The 15,659-nt window shown below is 37.5% G+C and overlaps 1 protein-coding gene across 1 annotated transcript; it reads right to left on the bottom strand.

The window, feature by feature from the left end:
- Positions 1-2,318: 2,318 nt before the first annotated feature.
- On the bottom strand, positions 2,319-15,537 carry ripk3 (receptor-interacting serine-threonine kinase 3). The gene is given in 14 exon segments (XM_036582975.1): positions 2,319-3,250; positions 3,384-3,402; positions 5,597-5,694; positions 5,791-5,830; positions 5,940-5,995; positions 6,830-6,893; positions 7,113-7,195; positions 9,638-9,793; positions 10,656-10,705; positions 10,809-10,960; positions 13,046-13,367; positions 13,530-13,585; positions 13,587-13,715; positions 15,031-15,537. Coding segments are annotated over 13 exon segments (1,386 nt in total). The 5' UTR covers positions 13,695-13,715; positions 15,031-15,537; the 3' UTR covers positions 2,319-3,068.
- Between the last annotated feature and the right edge of the window lie 122 nt (positions 15,538-15,659).

The following is a 15,659-nucleotide window of genomic DNA, read 5'->3' as shown; positions in this document are numbered from 1 at the left end:
AAGATTACTTAGAATAAAACGTTGTTACATCAACAGATGGTTGGGTTAAGAACCATTTTTCCTTTTCCTGTATATTGCCATTTTAGAAATGCAAGCAAAGTTATCTCACAACTGTGAAAAGTTTGCTTATAATCTTTTAATATGTGCTTCTATACACGAATAACGGCAAAACAGAGGTCCTGTACAGAGTGAGAGGCAAGAACAGATACTTAGTACAGTAAGTTTTAATAGAAAACATTTCCCAAAACCAGTTTCGCAGTACCATAGCAGCAGTACCAGTTCATCCATACATAGCAGTCAATCAAACCAAAAGTAGCCTACATACATGCATGACAGAACATACAACCTTTGCACACTTTTGGGCAGAATTACTAAAGTTTTCCTACTTTGGTGTTAAAAAATAACTGACGTCATTTACTACATAGGCGCAACGGCCCTTTAGGACCCATAATCAAAGGGACAGACTTCTCGACTCCACTTAATTTTAACCAAAACAGCGCCAGAGCTGGTTATAAAGAGGAACAGCAGAGATTAAACCGCCCTAGATGTAATTTGCCCAATTTGTTGAGTAGTTACAGATTACAGTGACATTATGAAAATGTGTAGGTTACACAAAGTAATATCAGGTAAATGATTACAGCTGGCTAATGTTTCAACACATCTTACCATTAGCCTATTTCACATGACATACTGAGCAAATCATGACTGTAGTCATAATTTATTTGAAATGGAACAAAGTTTCAATTCTGGTGCAGCTGGATAGTATCTTGTTCTTCTTTTCATGAGCCCGAAATTGGCTTTGTATTCTCTAGCTCTTTATTCAGCTTTTCAGTTCCACCTTAAATGGCGCTGCAGTTATCTTAATGATGCATACATGCCAGAAGATAACTGCAGCACCAATTAAGGTGGAACAGAAAATTTGGTGGATGGCAGGAAAACGCTACCTAGCAAGCAAGCAAGCAAAGTTTATTTATGTAACGCTTTTTACAACAGGTGTTGTCACAAAGCAGCTTTACAAGGAAGTCAGCATTACAGAAAGAAATCCGGGTCCAAGCCCCCATGAGCAAACCAGAGGCAACACTGGCAAGGAAAAACTCCCCAGAGAGAAACAGCAAGAAACCTTGAGAGGAACCAAGACGCAGAAGGGGAACACATCCTCCTCTGGTCGACACTGGACAGTAAACATTGTTAGTATTAAGTATTATAGTACAAAAACGGGGAAAACAGTTGGAGCAAATAATTAATTTGATTAGTTTAGTTCATTCAGCAGCAGCGGCAGCAGCAGTAGCAGCAGCATCAGTGGGGTCAGGTTGTGAGGGTGAGGTTTGCATGGTCTAGTACAGCATGAAGCTTGATGGTGTCAAGCCGGTCCAGAGGGCTGGCGAGCAGTGGCACCCGATCAAGGCAGAGAGGCAGCAGCATCAGAACGCACAGGATGGGCAGCTGTTCAATTCGGCAAAGAAAAGAAAGAAAGGAAAAAGTTCTGTAATGGGTGACTGATCACAAATTACAGTGTTAGCAGAGCAGCAGAGACTCTGGCAGGTATAGAACCGACAGGGAAAACTAATTACAGTTATAAGGCTTGACTACACAAGTAAGTTTTTAGCCTAGACTTAAAGACTGAGGCTGTGTCTTTACTTTATTAATTCTAGGTACTAATAGTAAGCCAGCACCTTGTGATCTAAGTAGGCGTGATGGTTCATAGTGAGAGAGAAGTTCACTCAGGTACTGAGGGGCGAGTCCGTTTAGTGCTTTGTAAGTCAGTAAGAGAATTTTATAACCAATGCGAAATTTAACTGGTAACCAGTGTTGATAAAACTGGGCTGATATGGTCAAACCTTCTGGTTCTAGTAAGAACTCTGGCTGCAGCGTTCTGGACTAGCTGAAGCTTGTTAAGGCTTTTGCTGGGACATCCAGCCAGCAGGGCATTACAGTAATCAAGCCTTGAAGTAATAAATGCATGAACTAACTTTTCTGCATCCTGTAGAGATAATGCTTAATTTCTTAATTTAGTAATATTGCGGAGATGCAGGAAGGCTGTTCTAGTAATATTAGTTATATGTGTGTCGAAGGACAGATCAGCGTCTATCATGACACCAAGATTTTTTACAGATGAGCTTGATGCAACTGAGAAATTGTTAAGTTTAAGTGTTAAATTAGACAGTCTGTTTCTAGCCGGAATACATAGCGCCAACAGTAAAGTTTGGTAGAGGAGGGATAATTGTCTGGGTCTGTTTTTCAGAGTTTGGGCCCCTTAGTTGCAGTCAAGGGTAATGTTAATGCTACACCCTATAGACATTTTAGACAATTATGTGCCTCTGTGCACAAAGCAAGTCCCTAAAGACATGGTTTTATGAGTTTGGTGTGGGGGAACTCCAGTGACCTGCACAGAGCCTTGACCTCAACCCCACTGAAAACCTTTGGTATGAATTAGAAAGTAATTATCAGTGTCTGACCTCGTGGGTAAAAATTTCCACACACTTCAAAATCTTGTGGAAAGCCTTCCCAGAAGAGTGGAGGCTGTTATAGCCACATATGCGGGGGTGGTGGAGGGGGGGCATTAACTTTGTATTAATGCCCATAGTTTTGGAATGGAATGTCCAACAAGCTCATATAGGTTTGACAGTCAGGTGTCCACATATTTTTGGCCAAATAGTTTAAGCAATAAGAATTTATTTCAACCTAATGAGTCACAATTTGAACCAAAAACTTTGCTACCAGCACAGGCCTAGTCTATCTGGTTCACCCAAAAATCAAACATACACAATTTTGCCCTTAGCCAAAACATGGCTATAAACATTCAGTGTCTAATATTTGCTTCTTTAGTTTTACACTGTAGATAGAAAGTTAACAGCAGTCTAACCCCAAAAAGATTTCTGGGGATGTAGACTTCCATTCTGTGATAGCTGCATTAGCCTCATAGCTAAAGAACCAGAAACTGGACATCAAACATGTCTTAGCTGATCAATTATGTTGGGGAAAAATTGTGTATATTTGATCATTTTGCTGAACTTTAACCTATGTGTGACACAGTCAATGAGGCAGCCAAATGTATTAAAGAAAGGTAGTTATGGTTTATGTTGTGAATTCTGTTGATATTTGGAAGGTTGATGAGAACTTGGAAGATTGAAATGAGAGGGCGCTGTCGGGTGTCTCTGCCGCTGTCTCTGATGTGGTACATATATGTTCATATAGTTGTTGTTGCCAATCTGCACTCCGGTGACGTTGGATAGGCTGATGCTCACATTGCCTAGGAGGAAGGAAAAAGAAGAAAAAGGAAGTCTGTACATTTCAGAGCTACTGGTTTCAGGTCCCTTTTAAGTCAAGAGAGGACGAGCTTGATGTGAGTTTGGTATGCTTTTGTGGGTGGGACTAGCACTTACCTGGTGTTGAGTACTGGCGCTGACAGGAGATAAAAAAAGAACTTTAAGTTCCAAATTTGCATACTGTATTAAATGAATAATCCAGCATTGTTTAACCTAATCTGCCACATGTGTACTGTACATTCGATTACAATGGAAAATAATTTTAATGCATTTCCCTATTGAGTCAAAACACATAATAGAAACCAACGGACAGCAGATCAATGTGTTTTCACTGTTTTTTTCTATGAGCAGAGAAACAAGGCAACGTGTTACAAATATGGCAGATTAGGCTAAAAATGCTGTAGTATTCCTCTAACATGCCTCCAAGTTTTTAAGTAATGGAATAGATTTTCTCACAGAAAGAGACTTCTTTTCAGTTAAGTGCTAGTAGCATTTAATGACTTTCACTCCAAACAACTACGGCAGATATCATATGTTACTGTAGTATACTAACACCAAGCTAAACATATTTTAGTTTTAGCATTCCCGAGTGACAGACGTGAAAAATTCATGAGCAGTCAAAAAGGTGTACAGCAACGAATTTCTTGTAGTGGGATTTTTGGAGAAAATCTGCTTTTAACGTAAACATTACGTTGCATACAATACTCTGGTACGCTCAGAGACTAGAGACTTACTTCATGTAGTTCAACAACAATGAAAATACAAATTATGTCAACAATTTCTAAAATCTATTGCTTACAATATCAAGGTCAACAGGTGTGTCAAACATTTGGTGGACACCTTCTTTTAAGACCACTTATCAACATCTATTATAAACAGAGACAGTTAATAAAATAAATTAAATAAATACATTTTGCCCATCATTTGCGCTTTGCTAAAAAGGCCTGCACTGGCTCAATGAGACCGATGTGCTTGAACCTCTTTGGTTGCCACTTGCTAAGTGAATTGTACATGGTTTGTTTAGCTCTCATAACAGTTAGAAAGGTCCACAGATGTCACCAAATTCTACAAGAATTCCATAAAAAAACAAACTAACTGGTTATCTTAACAATGTGCACAAAAAGAATAGACGAAGGAAATTCGAATATGTGAAAATGAAAACCATCCGTAACCGGGAGTAATGGAGAGCACAATTGGCCTCACTCTCTGGGTGGGTAGGATGGCCCCCCTTCTCCCCCCATCACTCAACGCAATGCTAGTCAGCGCAGGTGTCTGTTAGCTGACGTAACAGATCTGGCGGTTGGCGCTTTCCTCCGAGAGCGTTCAGCTGTCCAATGATGTTGCGTGAGCGGCAGTTAGAAAAGATGCGGTGGCGCTTCACAGGTCTTGGAGGAAGCCTGTGTTAGCCTTCACCCTCCTAGCGTTGATAGTATTGTGTGATTGGGGGAGTCCTAACTAGCGGGTGGAATTGGAGACAACTAAATTGGGGAGAAAATTGAGTAAAAAAAAAAAATTCCAGTGAAGTTAACTAAGTTAATGTTATCCAGCTTTAGCGGCAGTCCTGAAACCTTTCAACTACATGAACTGTAAGCTAAATGTTAGCTCACTTCACCATTAAGTTTATTGACTGTAAACTGTTGTAGTGCTGTGTTTGTGGGAGTAGGGATTCTCCCTCAGAATTCTCTGCTAACTTAATGTAATCTAATTGTGGGAAACTGCAGTTAGTTTGCTAAGACATTGCTTATACCTGTATATTCCCAAAGAAGGTGGCTATGATGCACTCTTGTTACCAGCTGGCTAAATGCTGCAGCTCTCTGTACCACACAATTGCCAGCGTTTTTTTTGTGAAATTATATTTCGTAACATAAAAAGAAAGCAGAACTTTTATACGTGATGTAAATTTATTACTTTGTTCAGATTTAGCTAACCTATAGCTAGGCAGGCTTACTACAGCTGCTAAATGGCAAGCCAATTAATTTCTCCATATCAGCTTAGCATGAATAGCTAACGTTAGCTAGCATGTTATTTTAGCGCTGCAGGGCTCTACCACACAACACAAGCTAGGAGCTAAGGTTTCATGCTAAGCTTTCTCTCAATCTCCCATACCACACATCGCTACAGCATCCTCCCTTTAGTTGTGTTTAAATCAGTGCTTTGACTAGTGTGAATCACTTGTGTCACTTGGGAATGCACAACAACTATAATATACCTGCTTAAGCACTGTAGTATGCCAGTCCTCTGGATTTAACAGTACTAAAGCTTACTCTGAAAGCAGTGTGACTCTCTGTGAGGAAGGTTTATAGTGTGACTGAATAGGATTTATTCCAGACCTGGGTCATTGGAGGCCTATGTGTGGTGGGTGGTGCTTTGGCAGCTGGTTTGTGATTGGTTCCTGATGAAGTTGGAGCGCGTTGACAAGCAAATGTCTCTGTTATGATGATATGGAAGACAAAAGGTTTATTAGTTATGGAGAGCCATCAGATAACAAAGCCACAGTTAAGATCACCAGACTGGCTGACATTACCTGGTTCTTTGGGCCTTGAGTTTGCAGTACTGCCTGTGGCCTAAAAAGACGGTACAGTTATTTATGGAGCCCATATAATTCTAACAAAGATGGAGTCTATAGATAATCCTTACTTCCCCCTTTAAATTTCGCCTTTTAGAAATGAATACCTGCACAGGAGTTGGCTCAGTCTTCACAGAATAATGAGAGTTTTCTTTTACACATCCTACAGGGAAGAAACAGACAGAGAACAAATCAGATAAGTAGTAGATAAGAATCAATATTAAAATCTTAAAAATATTTATGCCCTAAGGAGATTGCTGAGTAGAAACTGAATAGAGATGCCATATATAAATTAGCTTTTTTGAGTAACCTCAACTTAAACTATGTTGTTGACCTAACTGAAATGCACAACTAGAAACGATAGGAGAATTTTTGACTACAGTGAGTTGAGTAAACTCAAAAACTACCGTATCATTCATTGAACTTCAAATAATATGTTAACAAATGTACACACAAATTATTCTGCTATTAATACTAGAAGTGCAATTAACTCAAAAATTTAAGGTTCCTTACTTTTTTAAGCTTAAAAACTTGCATAATTTTTAAAGTGGTAAAGTCAGATAAGGGCATTAATGCTAATTTCTGTCTGCATCCACAGGCTTCAGAAATGAGCAGGATTATCAAACTTCTAAAAAAAACAGAAACTGCATGCAATGCACAGGATCTATGACTAAGCACCGCATGCATAATGCTACTATTGTTAGGTGGTCTGCTTCACTTCACAAAAACTTCTAGAGGTAACTATTCTTGAAGTCTTATTCATTATTCTAAACTAGATGGCACGAAAAAGGTAAGGAGCGAATGAAGGGTTCAGCTGCCCATCCTTTAAATTGGTGGGGGGGACCTGAGGGCTGGAGTCCAGCACAGTTTGGTGATTTCCCTTCTTTAGCACACCAACCAAACATGATTAGCTGAATTATATGTGCAGGAATCCAGCGTATAGTTGCCCACCTCTGCATTAAATAAAGTGCAAAAGGGTGAACAGAGCGGAATTTACCGTTCTGTGTTTTGGAGGTGATATGGAGTGATTTCAGACCGGAACTGACTTTGTCTTTGTCATCCTATACAAAATAAGTGAGAGAAAGAGTGTGATGCCTTTAAAAAGGGTACTAACATCATTCACACAATGCAAATCTATAGAGAATACAGGTAAATTATAAGAAACAGGAAGTACGAGAACAAAAACAACTAAAACATGTGAAACACAATTCTGTTTACCATACATTTACCAGTAAAGTGAAACAATGCTTAAACTTAAAAGTGTAATTAGAATTTTGTACCAGCTTTTTCTGAACAGCACAGACATCGTCATGTACTTCCTTCTTGTGCAACGTGTACACCTTCGTAGTCACCTTAATACAATCTGAAATGAACATAAAAACAAATATGCAACAAAAAGTAAAAAATACACCATGGAGAACTAAAACAAAATAGAAAATAAATAATGTAAATGTAACTGATAAGCAAATAAACAATGGTTCGACCAAAGGTTCCTTTCTGAATCGGCAGATTTATCATTCAAATTGAGTACATTTTTAATTGCATGCATTAGGGCACTATAGGCAAATGGTTCTGACACACAGATCTACAAAAAATGAAACACACAGCTAAAAATAGTGATCTCTGGCACCAGCTTTCAAGAGGACGACAGCACAACTACAACAATGAGCCATATTTGAAAGCAAACATCAGCAAGCGGTAAAACAGACGACTGTATCATCCATGTGAAACTGTGATGCACAGCAGGGAGAGAACATCACACATGGGTGTGCAAATTATAGAGAACTAAAGTACAAGTTAGCCCCGGTCATAGCATTTATGTTCCTTCACAATAACTTGAGTTAGTAATGAGTGGAAAATATAACTTTAGAATCTTTAGAAGCTTTCAGCAGCCCAACACTGTATATTTCATTTTGTCTTTTTTTTAGTTTTTAGTCATAAAACCATGAAAATATTGTAGTTGACTGTCCCTGTTTTTTATATTTGTCAGTTTAAACAAGACTAGGTTCTCATGTAGGGTATGTTCAGTACGGTTTTGGGCCATTTACTTCATATACATGCTTATGCCTGGACCATCTATCAGTACTACGTTGTACAGTCCATACAAGAAATACATTTTAATATTTTGGTGCTTTAATACAGAGTTCAGTTGATGTGTGTGCTCATAAGTGTGTATAGCAAGTGTATATCAACTTACAACAGCTTAAAATGTGCCTTAGCCAATCAGATTACAGAACCACAACTGTGCATTTTATAACTCTTTTTTCGCACCTTAGATTTTAGGCTTGCTGGTTAATGATTAATCATCGTCTAATGATGGTTTGTTATCGGTCAAAAGAATTTGAAAAGAGTTTAATGTCCAGAATAAAACAATGTAGGATATTTTACAGCTGCACATTTAGAGAAACATACAGTCACACAGTGCTGAACTAGTGCCTATAAGCTTCCATTGCTTACAAGCTACATTCACCTTGCAGCTCATTTTAAACTAACTGCTTACATGCACAGTTGAGACAAAATATTAAGAGATAGTTCAATTTGACCAGACATGGGCACGTGGGACCATTGAACCCAGATGTTTTGCACTATGGACACAAACAAGAAACATGAACACAGAGCTATTAGGAATGGAAAAAAGTAAACATTAGAGACAGAAATTCCACTTTATTTAACCCCTAAAGGACTCATCAGCAGGTCCAGATCCTCTCACTCGCTCTCACAAAGGCACATCTTATATTTACTATATATATATATATATATATATATATATATATATATATATATATATATATACATTACTAGATAAAAAGGTATAAAAGTTAATAGCTGAATAATAAGTTCAGTTCACTTATAAACCAAAACAGTCATAATTAATTTATCCCTTAGAATACCCTTATATATATATGAGCTGCCCTATATATAAATGATTGGCTGCCCTGTATTGCACCTCATTCAAAAAGCAGTCCAGGCTGAAACACTCCTTATAACCTCATTGTGAATGGGTGAAGCTAAACTGCTGTAGGTTGAATGGGTGGATATACAGTGCTCAAAAGTAGTTTTTCATCATCAGGCTAGAAAACTTTCATTCAACACTAAACCTAATGAGCTTATTCAGATCAGAGATCTCCGATGCACCATCCAGCACACCTTACTCAAAATGTCATTAACTGCAGAAAACTTTTGGCAAGAAAAAATGTTTACATTACACTGAAAATTCCATAATCAAAAGAGAAAAATATACTGAAGGAGTGGATACAAACAGGATCTAGCTCTGGCCATCCAAAAGAAAAAATCCAAACATCAGTTGTGAAACATCATGAAGTCCATGCCTAGAAGACTTCAAGCTGTCATCCGAAAGAGGAAATACTGAATCAAATACTAAATACTGACCTACGTAAAAGACTGAGACACTGATGTTTGTCCCGCTAATATTTCAGTACTTTTACTTGCCTTACTTCAAGTTTTCAATTAATTACTGGGATCATGTTGCGTTAGTAAACCTGGCTGTTATAACTGGTTGTGATAACTTTAGCTTGGGAAGTAATAAATAAATGAGACATTAAATTTTATGAAATTAGTTTCCCAATTAGTGTCCCGACACTAATTTTGAGCTCTGTAGGCAAAAGTGTTGGCTTTCATGACATGAAAAAATTATGAATTCAAAATGGGCTGTCTTTCAACTCAAGTTTAAATCAATGGACTGAATGAACTGGGAGCTGAATGATACATTTTAAAGCTGTAACAGTGGAAATTTTCCAAGTCCATGATTTGGTTCCTTTAGTATAGCCTTACAGTAGCAGCTCACCCATGAAGGAAGGTCTCTGTTTAGGGTTGTCATCCCAGCAGTGCTGCATCAGCTCGACCAGTTCACTAAGCCCAGCTGCCTGGCTGCTGTCCACAGAGGTCAGATCAGGTCTGTCTCCTTCAGGAATGCGAAACCTCACCAGACTAGAGATCACACCTGAAGAAGAGAGGCCATGTGTGAAGAAAAGAGAAGGAGAGGAAGATTCTGAGAATGTGCAGGAAAGAATATTTACAATCTCATCTAGCACCTACCCTAAAAAAAGAAATACGGTGAATTTACTCATTTTTTTTATATTACATTTTTTTTATATTTTATTTATATAATGTGTAAGTTTTACATGAATTAAATACATAAAATATATAATTGTGCCTTTCAGTTTAGTAACTTTTGGAAAAAATCTTTTATTCATTTATCATTATCTCATGGCCTATTATCCAGTAATTACTATGAAGTATTCAGTAACTACAGGGAAAGTAACATGTAAGGTATTAAAATATGATCATATTTTATTGCTAACGTGATAATTTTTGTCACTGCGATACACAATATCGCTGTTGTCGAAAGAACACCTCGTATCTCCAAAATGATACCTTAGGAAAAAACCTACTTTACTTTTAATGCAAGTCAATGGAACCAGACTTTTTACCAAGTCATTTTGGGCCGTTTCTTTTGGTCTATCCATCATGAAATTGACACACAACGTAAAGGGCAACAGGCATTTTCAAATTATGCCAGAAACTGAAAAACGACACAAATGGATATACAAGGTTTTGTTGCGACCGCAGCGATATGCATTTCTGAGTATATCGTCACATCGTTACTAGCAAGTTTGTTTGTGCGTCAAAAAAAACAAAGTGATGCATATAGCGTATCGTGAAAATCTCTTTAAGTATCATAATATACTATTTCTCCCGTATCGCCCATCCCTTGTATCAAGTTATGAGAGTGAGGAAATGGTGGTCTTTTTACCCACCTGTAGTTAAAAGTTAAAGGGTTGAAAAATGCTGTGGATACTCACTGTCGTAAGGCTCCTTTCCAGTTATAACTGACCACAAGAGTATACCATAGCTGAGACAAAGCATAAAAAGAAAAACAGGGTCATTCAATGCACTGAGGAGGAGGCCATGCTCTCACAGTCAAAGTTACAGATCCTTTAATAAACATTCCTCACCTGTAAATGTCAGAGGAAAAGCTGGGAGTATAAGAAGAAAGCTGAAATGCTTCTGGAGGCATGTAGCTTGTGGTCCCACCTGTCTCCTCGTCTCTCTCTCTGGCCATTCTGGAAGCGCTCTGGGCCACTTTTGCCAAACCAAAATCTGTGAGCTTAGAATAGAATTTACTATCAGTTGATCAGCAATTAATTAAGTAAAATAATGCCTGGGGCCCTTTTTTGTGCAGCCGTAAGCGTGGCATAGTGGTATAATGTGCATTGTTAATGTAGTTGGGCATGAGCCAATTCTTTTCTATTTTTGCCCAGTTACTCTTTTCATGGCCAGAAAAGGACACACCTGTGCTACAATAGATTAGTGCATCAATTATGCCTGAAATTATAAATACAGTATAAGACATTCCCATCACATCACTGCGTTTTGAATATGAACATGACTTGAGCGCAAGACAATTTTGTCCAAAACTGACCCAAGCGCCAAGATAAAACCTCACAATTTTAATGACAGTGTTGGTTCCTGTGCAGTGACAAATATAGCCATCATTAGATTGTGAACAAAGAAGATAAAGAAATAGATAAAATATTGATATAATAAAACAATAGCTGTCCAAAATGAAGTTTAAACTAATTTACCTCTTCAACAAATTTATTCACCAAGCAATACTTTTGAGCAACGACAAATTAATAGTCTGCATAATCTTTCCATAATGCACTGTTCTCATTCTGGGTCTTTTTGTACAAAGAACATATTATGTATAACATAATATGTAAGCTAAGCTAAAATCTATTAAAAGAGGGAGGAAGGCTGCGCAGTCAGTCCCCTTCGAGTTTTTCAAAATGTCTGCATAATTCATTCAATGAGATGTTAACAAAGTAGCTGTAAAATTTAATGCATTCCTAATGTGTTAATTTGGTAAATTATTAATGCCACTAATGCTTTTAAACCCCTGCGTTCACACAACAAAAATACTGTTATGTAATAATAATGATTGAATGAATAACAATAACTACATTCTGATGAAGCTTGTTTTGCCCTATCATATAGCTATGACAAAATGCATTTCTTTTAACAAGGAAAAAACTTTTGTTGTGGTCAGGTTTGACCAAATAGGACAAATATGACATGAAATACTGCAGTTAATCATGTTTATTTATTTTAATTGTTTGACAGCCCTTAAACAAAACCATTCAGAGTAGTTTGATGTGAAGTACTTTGCAGAGAAAGTGGTGATCGGTAATGATCTGTAATGATCGCAATATCTGCAACGTTATATTGTAATGTTGATTTTGGAAAAATAATGGTAAAACTAAAAAAACTTCTTTAGGTTCTATTTTTTCTTACGAGGCCCTGCATGTACCCCTACACCATAAATAGATTGACGTCCACCTCTGAACAAATACTTCAACCTCAAGCGAAAGATTATAGTCCAGTCCTATTTCTTCAAACCATGGTTTTCATGAACATACATTACTTATATCACTAAATCAATATAAATAGTCTACTCCCAAATACCAGCTAACTGCAACTGAATTAAATGTTTTTTTTTAGAACAAACAACTCATTTGTGGCTACTTAATGTGAATCAGAGATTTGATGCATCATTACACTAGGAATATCATAATAGAATCCAAACTAACAAAACTAATAACAAACCAGCCTCACAATTTTTTGAGTTTGTGTATTTCTCAACATAATAATTATTACATTATACATGATCTGACTTGCCTTTCCTCCATAGACTGTGCCATTTGGAAAATGTCATTAGCATATACCAGGTTGTTAAAGGAAATATCAGGAGCTGATTTGATTGAATATTGCTGTAGCATGCTTAACCACACCTGTTGATAATGTATTCATTCTAATCTCACCCCTTTTTTCAATTACGCTACTCTTTGCCAGATCCTAACAATAAATGCCAATGGCATGATCTTCCACCTTATCTTTACATTTCAGTATAATAATAAAAATATGGCCTCTAGCCATGACAAGACTTTACTTGAGGCCTGGTTGTGGTTTAACTGGATTGAGAGAAGCCCTGGCTGATGGATTTCATCTGGGGTATGAAGATAACTGTGTAAATCAGATTTTTCACCAATACTCCTAAGTACTCCTTAAGGTTATGTACTTTGCACACAAAAAAGCCTTGAGATCACAGTGCACCCTTACGTATTCAAGTAATCCCTGAAGTGCGGCATAAACTTTCTGAATTGCCAGTTGCGTCAGGACAATTTAAGGTTACCTTGGCATTGAGGCTGTCATCCAGCAGCACGTTGCTGGGCTTAAGATCCAGGTGCAGCAGAGGTGGATCCAGCTGGTGGAGAAAGTTCATGCCCAGAGCGATCTGGTGCGTGATGCGGAAAGCAAGGGCCCATGGAGGGGGTCCGTTCAGAGCTCTCTGCAGGTCCGCCAGAGAGCCCCTCTCCATGTACTCCATCACTAAACCTAACTGAGTAGAGGCTTCTTCTGGAGGGTGACCTTTATACACACCCAGAATTCTCAGCACGTTGGGATTCCCACCGTGACGCATCAGGTCTGCCTCTCGGAGAAGAGCTGAAGCGGAACTGGGGACAATAAGAAAGGAGGGATGAAGAAATGATCTATCCCGTGAGAAACTGAGGCACACCTTAAGCAGACTCAGTAGAGTCTGATAGCTTGTTTATATCGCTCGCTTTTGATATTACCATTATAATAGAAAATGAAATCATATGAAATACAGTTTTTACCTGTCTTTACAATGTAATAACTTTATGGCAATTTTTATCCCCCATTTTGTATGTTTTCGTCCTATAGATCTGTCCAAATCCACCAGAACCAATCCGACGCCAGGACTCAGGACACAAACAGTCATCATGAATCAAAGTTGGCATGAGGCAGCTGGACAGTTCCATTTCTCACTGTGTGTAGGGAATCTGTTTTGTTGCAAATAGACTTTAAGGTAAAGAAAATTCGGCAACATTTTATTTTTTCAAAATTTCTGCATAATTCATTCAATGAGATGTTAACAAAGTAGCTGTAAAATTTAATGCATTCCTAATGTGTTAATTTGGTAAATTATTAATGCCACTAATGCTTTTAAACCCCTGCGTTCACACAACAAAAATACTGTTATGTAATAATAATGATTGAATGAATGACAATAACTACATTCTGATGAAGCTTATTTTGCCCTATCATATAGCTATGACAAAATACATTTCTTTTAACAAGATGTTTATTTATTTTAATTGTTTGACAGCCCTTAAACAAAACCATTCAGAGTGGTTTGGTGTGAAGTGCATTGTAAAGAAAGTTGTGATAATAAGAACCAGGGCTTGCAATATCTGCAACGTAATGTTGTAATGTTGATTTTGGACAGTACTTAGGCACTATTTTTTCTTACGAGACCCTGCATGTACCCCTCCGCCATAAATAGACTGACGTCCACCTCTAAAAGCTCCCTCACAGAAAGTTATCACATGAATTGATTATGAATACGCTGCTTGGTGTCTGACACATTGTTTTATGACAGTTTTGTAGAAAGTTTTGGCTTAAAATGTATTTTAATCCACTTGTTTAAAACCATTAATGGGGGAGGAGTACATGTAGTGCATTGTAAGGCAAAATAGCCCCCAAGGAAAAATATTTTTTCAGATTTCTGACTATTTTATCATAATCAACATTAGATATAAAAAGTCAGAGGACGTGTATGTTCACTGGTGGTTTTGGATAGTAAATATATATTTATATATTTGTGTTGTAGACACACAGTTCCTGATTCCTGTCACCACCACTGTAAAGAGTCTGAGTTTTTTTAAAACAAAACACTTCACATCAAACCACTCTGAATGACTTTGTTTACATTTCGAGGACTAAAATACCCAGAAATTCTGAAAAATTGGTGGAAGTGCCCTCTAAACTCTTTAAACGTCTGGTTCCTATCACCACCACTGTGAACAATACTCGGTACGTTTCTACAGAACGGCACCTTTCACACCAAACCACTTTCAATGACTTTGTTTACATCTTAACGATTTATTTATACAGAAATTTAAAAAAAATGTGTGGACTTTCCCTTAACTGTCTACTTTTCCCTAGACAGTTAGTAATTTAAACATTTGTAGGTAACCTAGCGGGCTATCTAACAAAAAAATCTAACCATAAAAGTTATCACTGACGGTCATATATTATTACACTGTAATAAGTCAATGGATCATTACAGGCAAAATCCAACATAACTTAACTTACCTCATACATAGTCCGGGTGGAGAGAGAGTTAACCCCACAGGATATTAACCCTTAAAACATGTTAGTAAACTTATTTACAGGTACTCAAGGCAATGTCATGGTTGACTACATGCTGAAACGCCTGTTTTTGTGGGCTTTTAAGGATTCTATACTGAAATGGCGACGGTTAGACAGAAAACAGCAGTATTGTGTTATGTGCACTACTTTCACTTCCTCAACCAGCCAGTGAGGAAAAATGAGGAACGTGACGTCACCGAAGTTTCGTTAGTATACTGTGTATTCAACAGAAGTTTGTAAACGGATAGAAGTGAAAGGAGACAAAATCCATTACATTACGTTTAATGTTTCGATTGCATTGTGTTTAGTTCTTTCGACTCTCAGAGTCACTGGCCAAGAGTCGGCCCTCACTCTCAGACGCGTTGGAGTTCAAAGAATCGACTCTTTTGGAATCGACTCTCCATCACTTGTGTTCGAGGAAGATAAACACACCTGTTAGCAAAACTGTGTGGCTGTTGTGAGCATATGAACACGGAAATGACATACTACCTTAAATAGTAATGTGTTTATATATATATATATATATATATATATATATATATATATATATATATATATATATATATATATAA

This window comes from Colossoma macropomum, unplaced genomic scaffold (assembly GCF_904425465.1).
Source record: "Colossoma macropomum unplaced genomic scaffold, Colossoma_macropomum, whole genome shotgun sequence".
NCBI lineage: Eukaryota > Metazoa > Chordata > Actinopteri > Characiformes > Serrasalmidae > Colossoma > Colossoma macropomum.
Note: the sequence above shows the minus strand (reverse complement) of the source record. Positions and strands in the feature narration are given on the sequence as shown.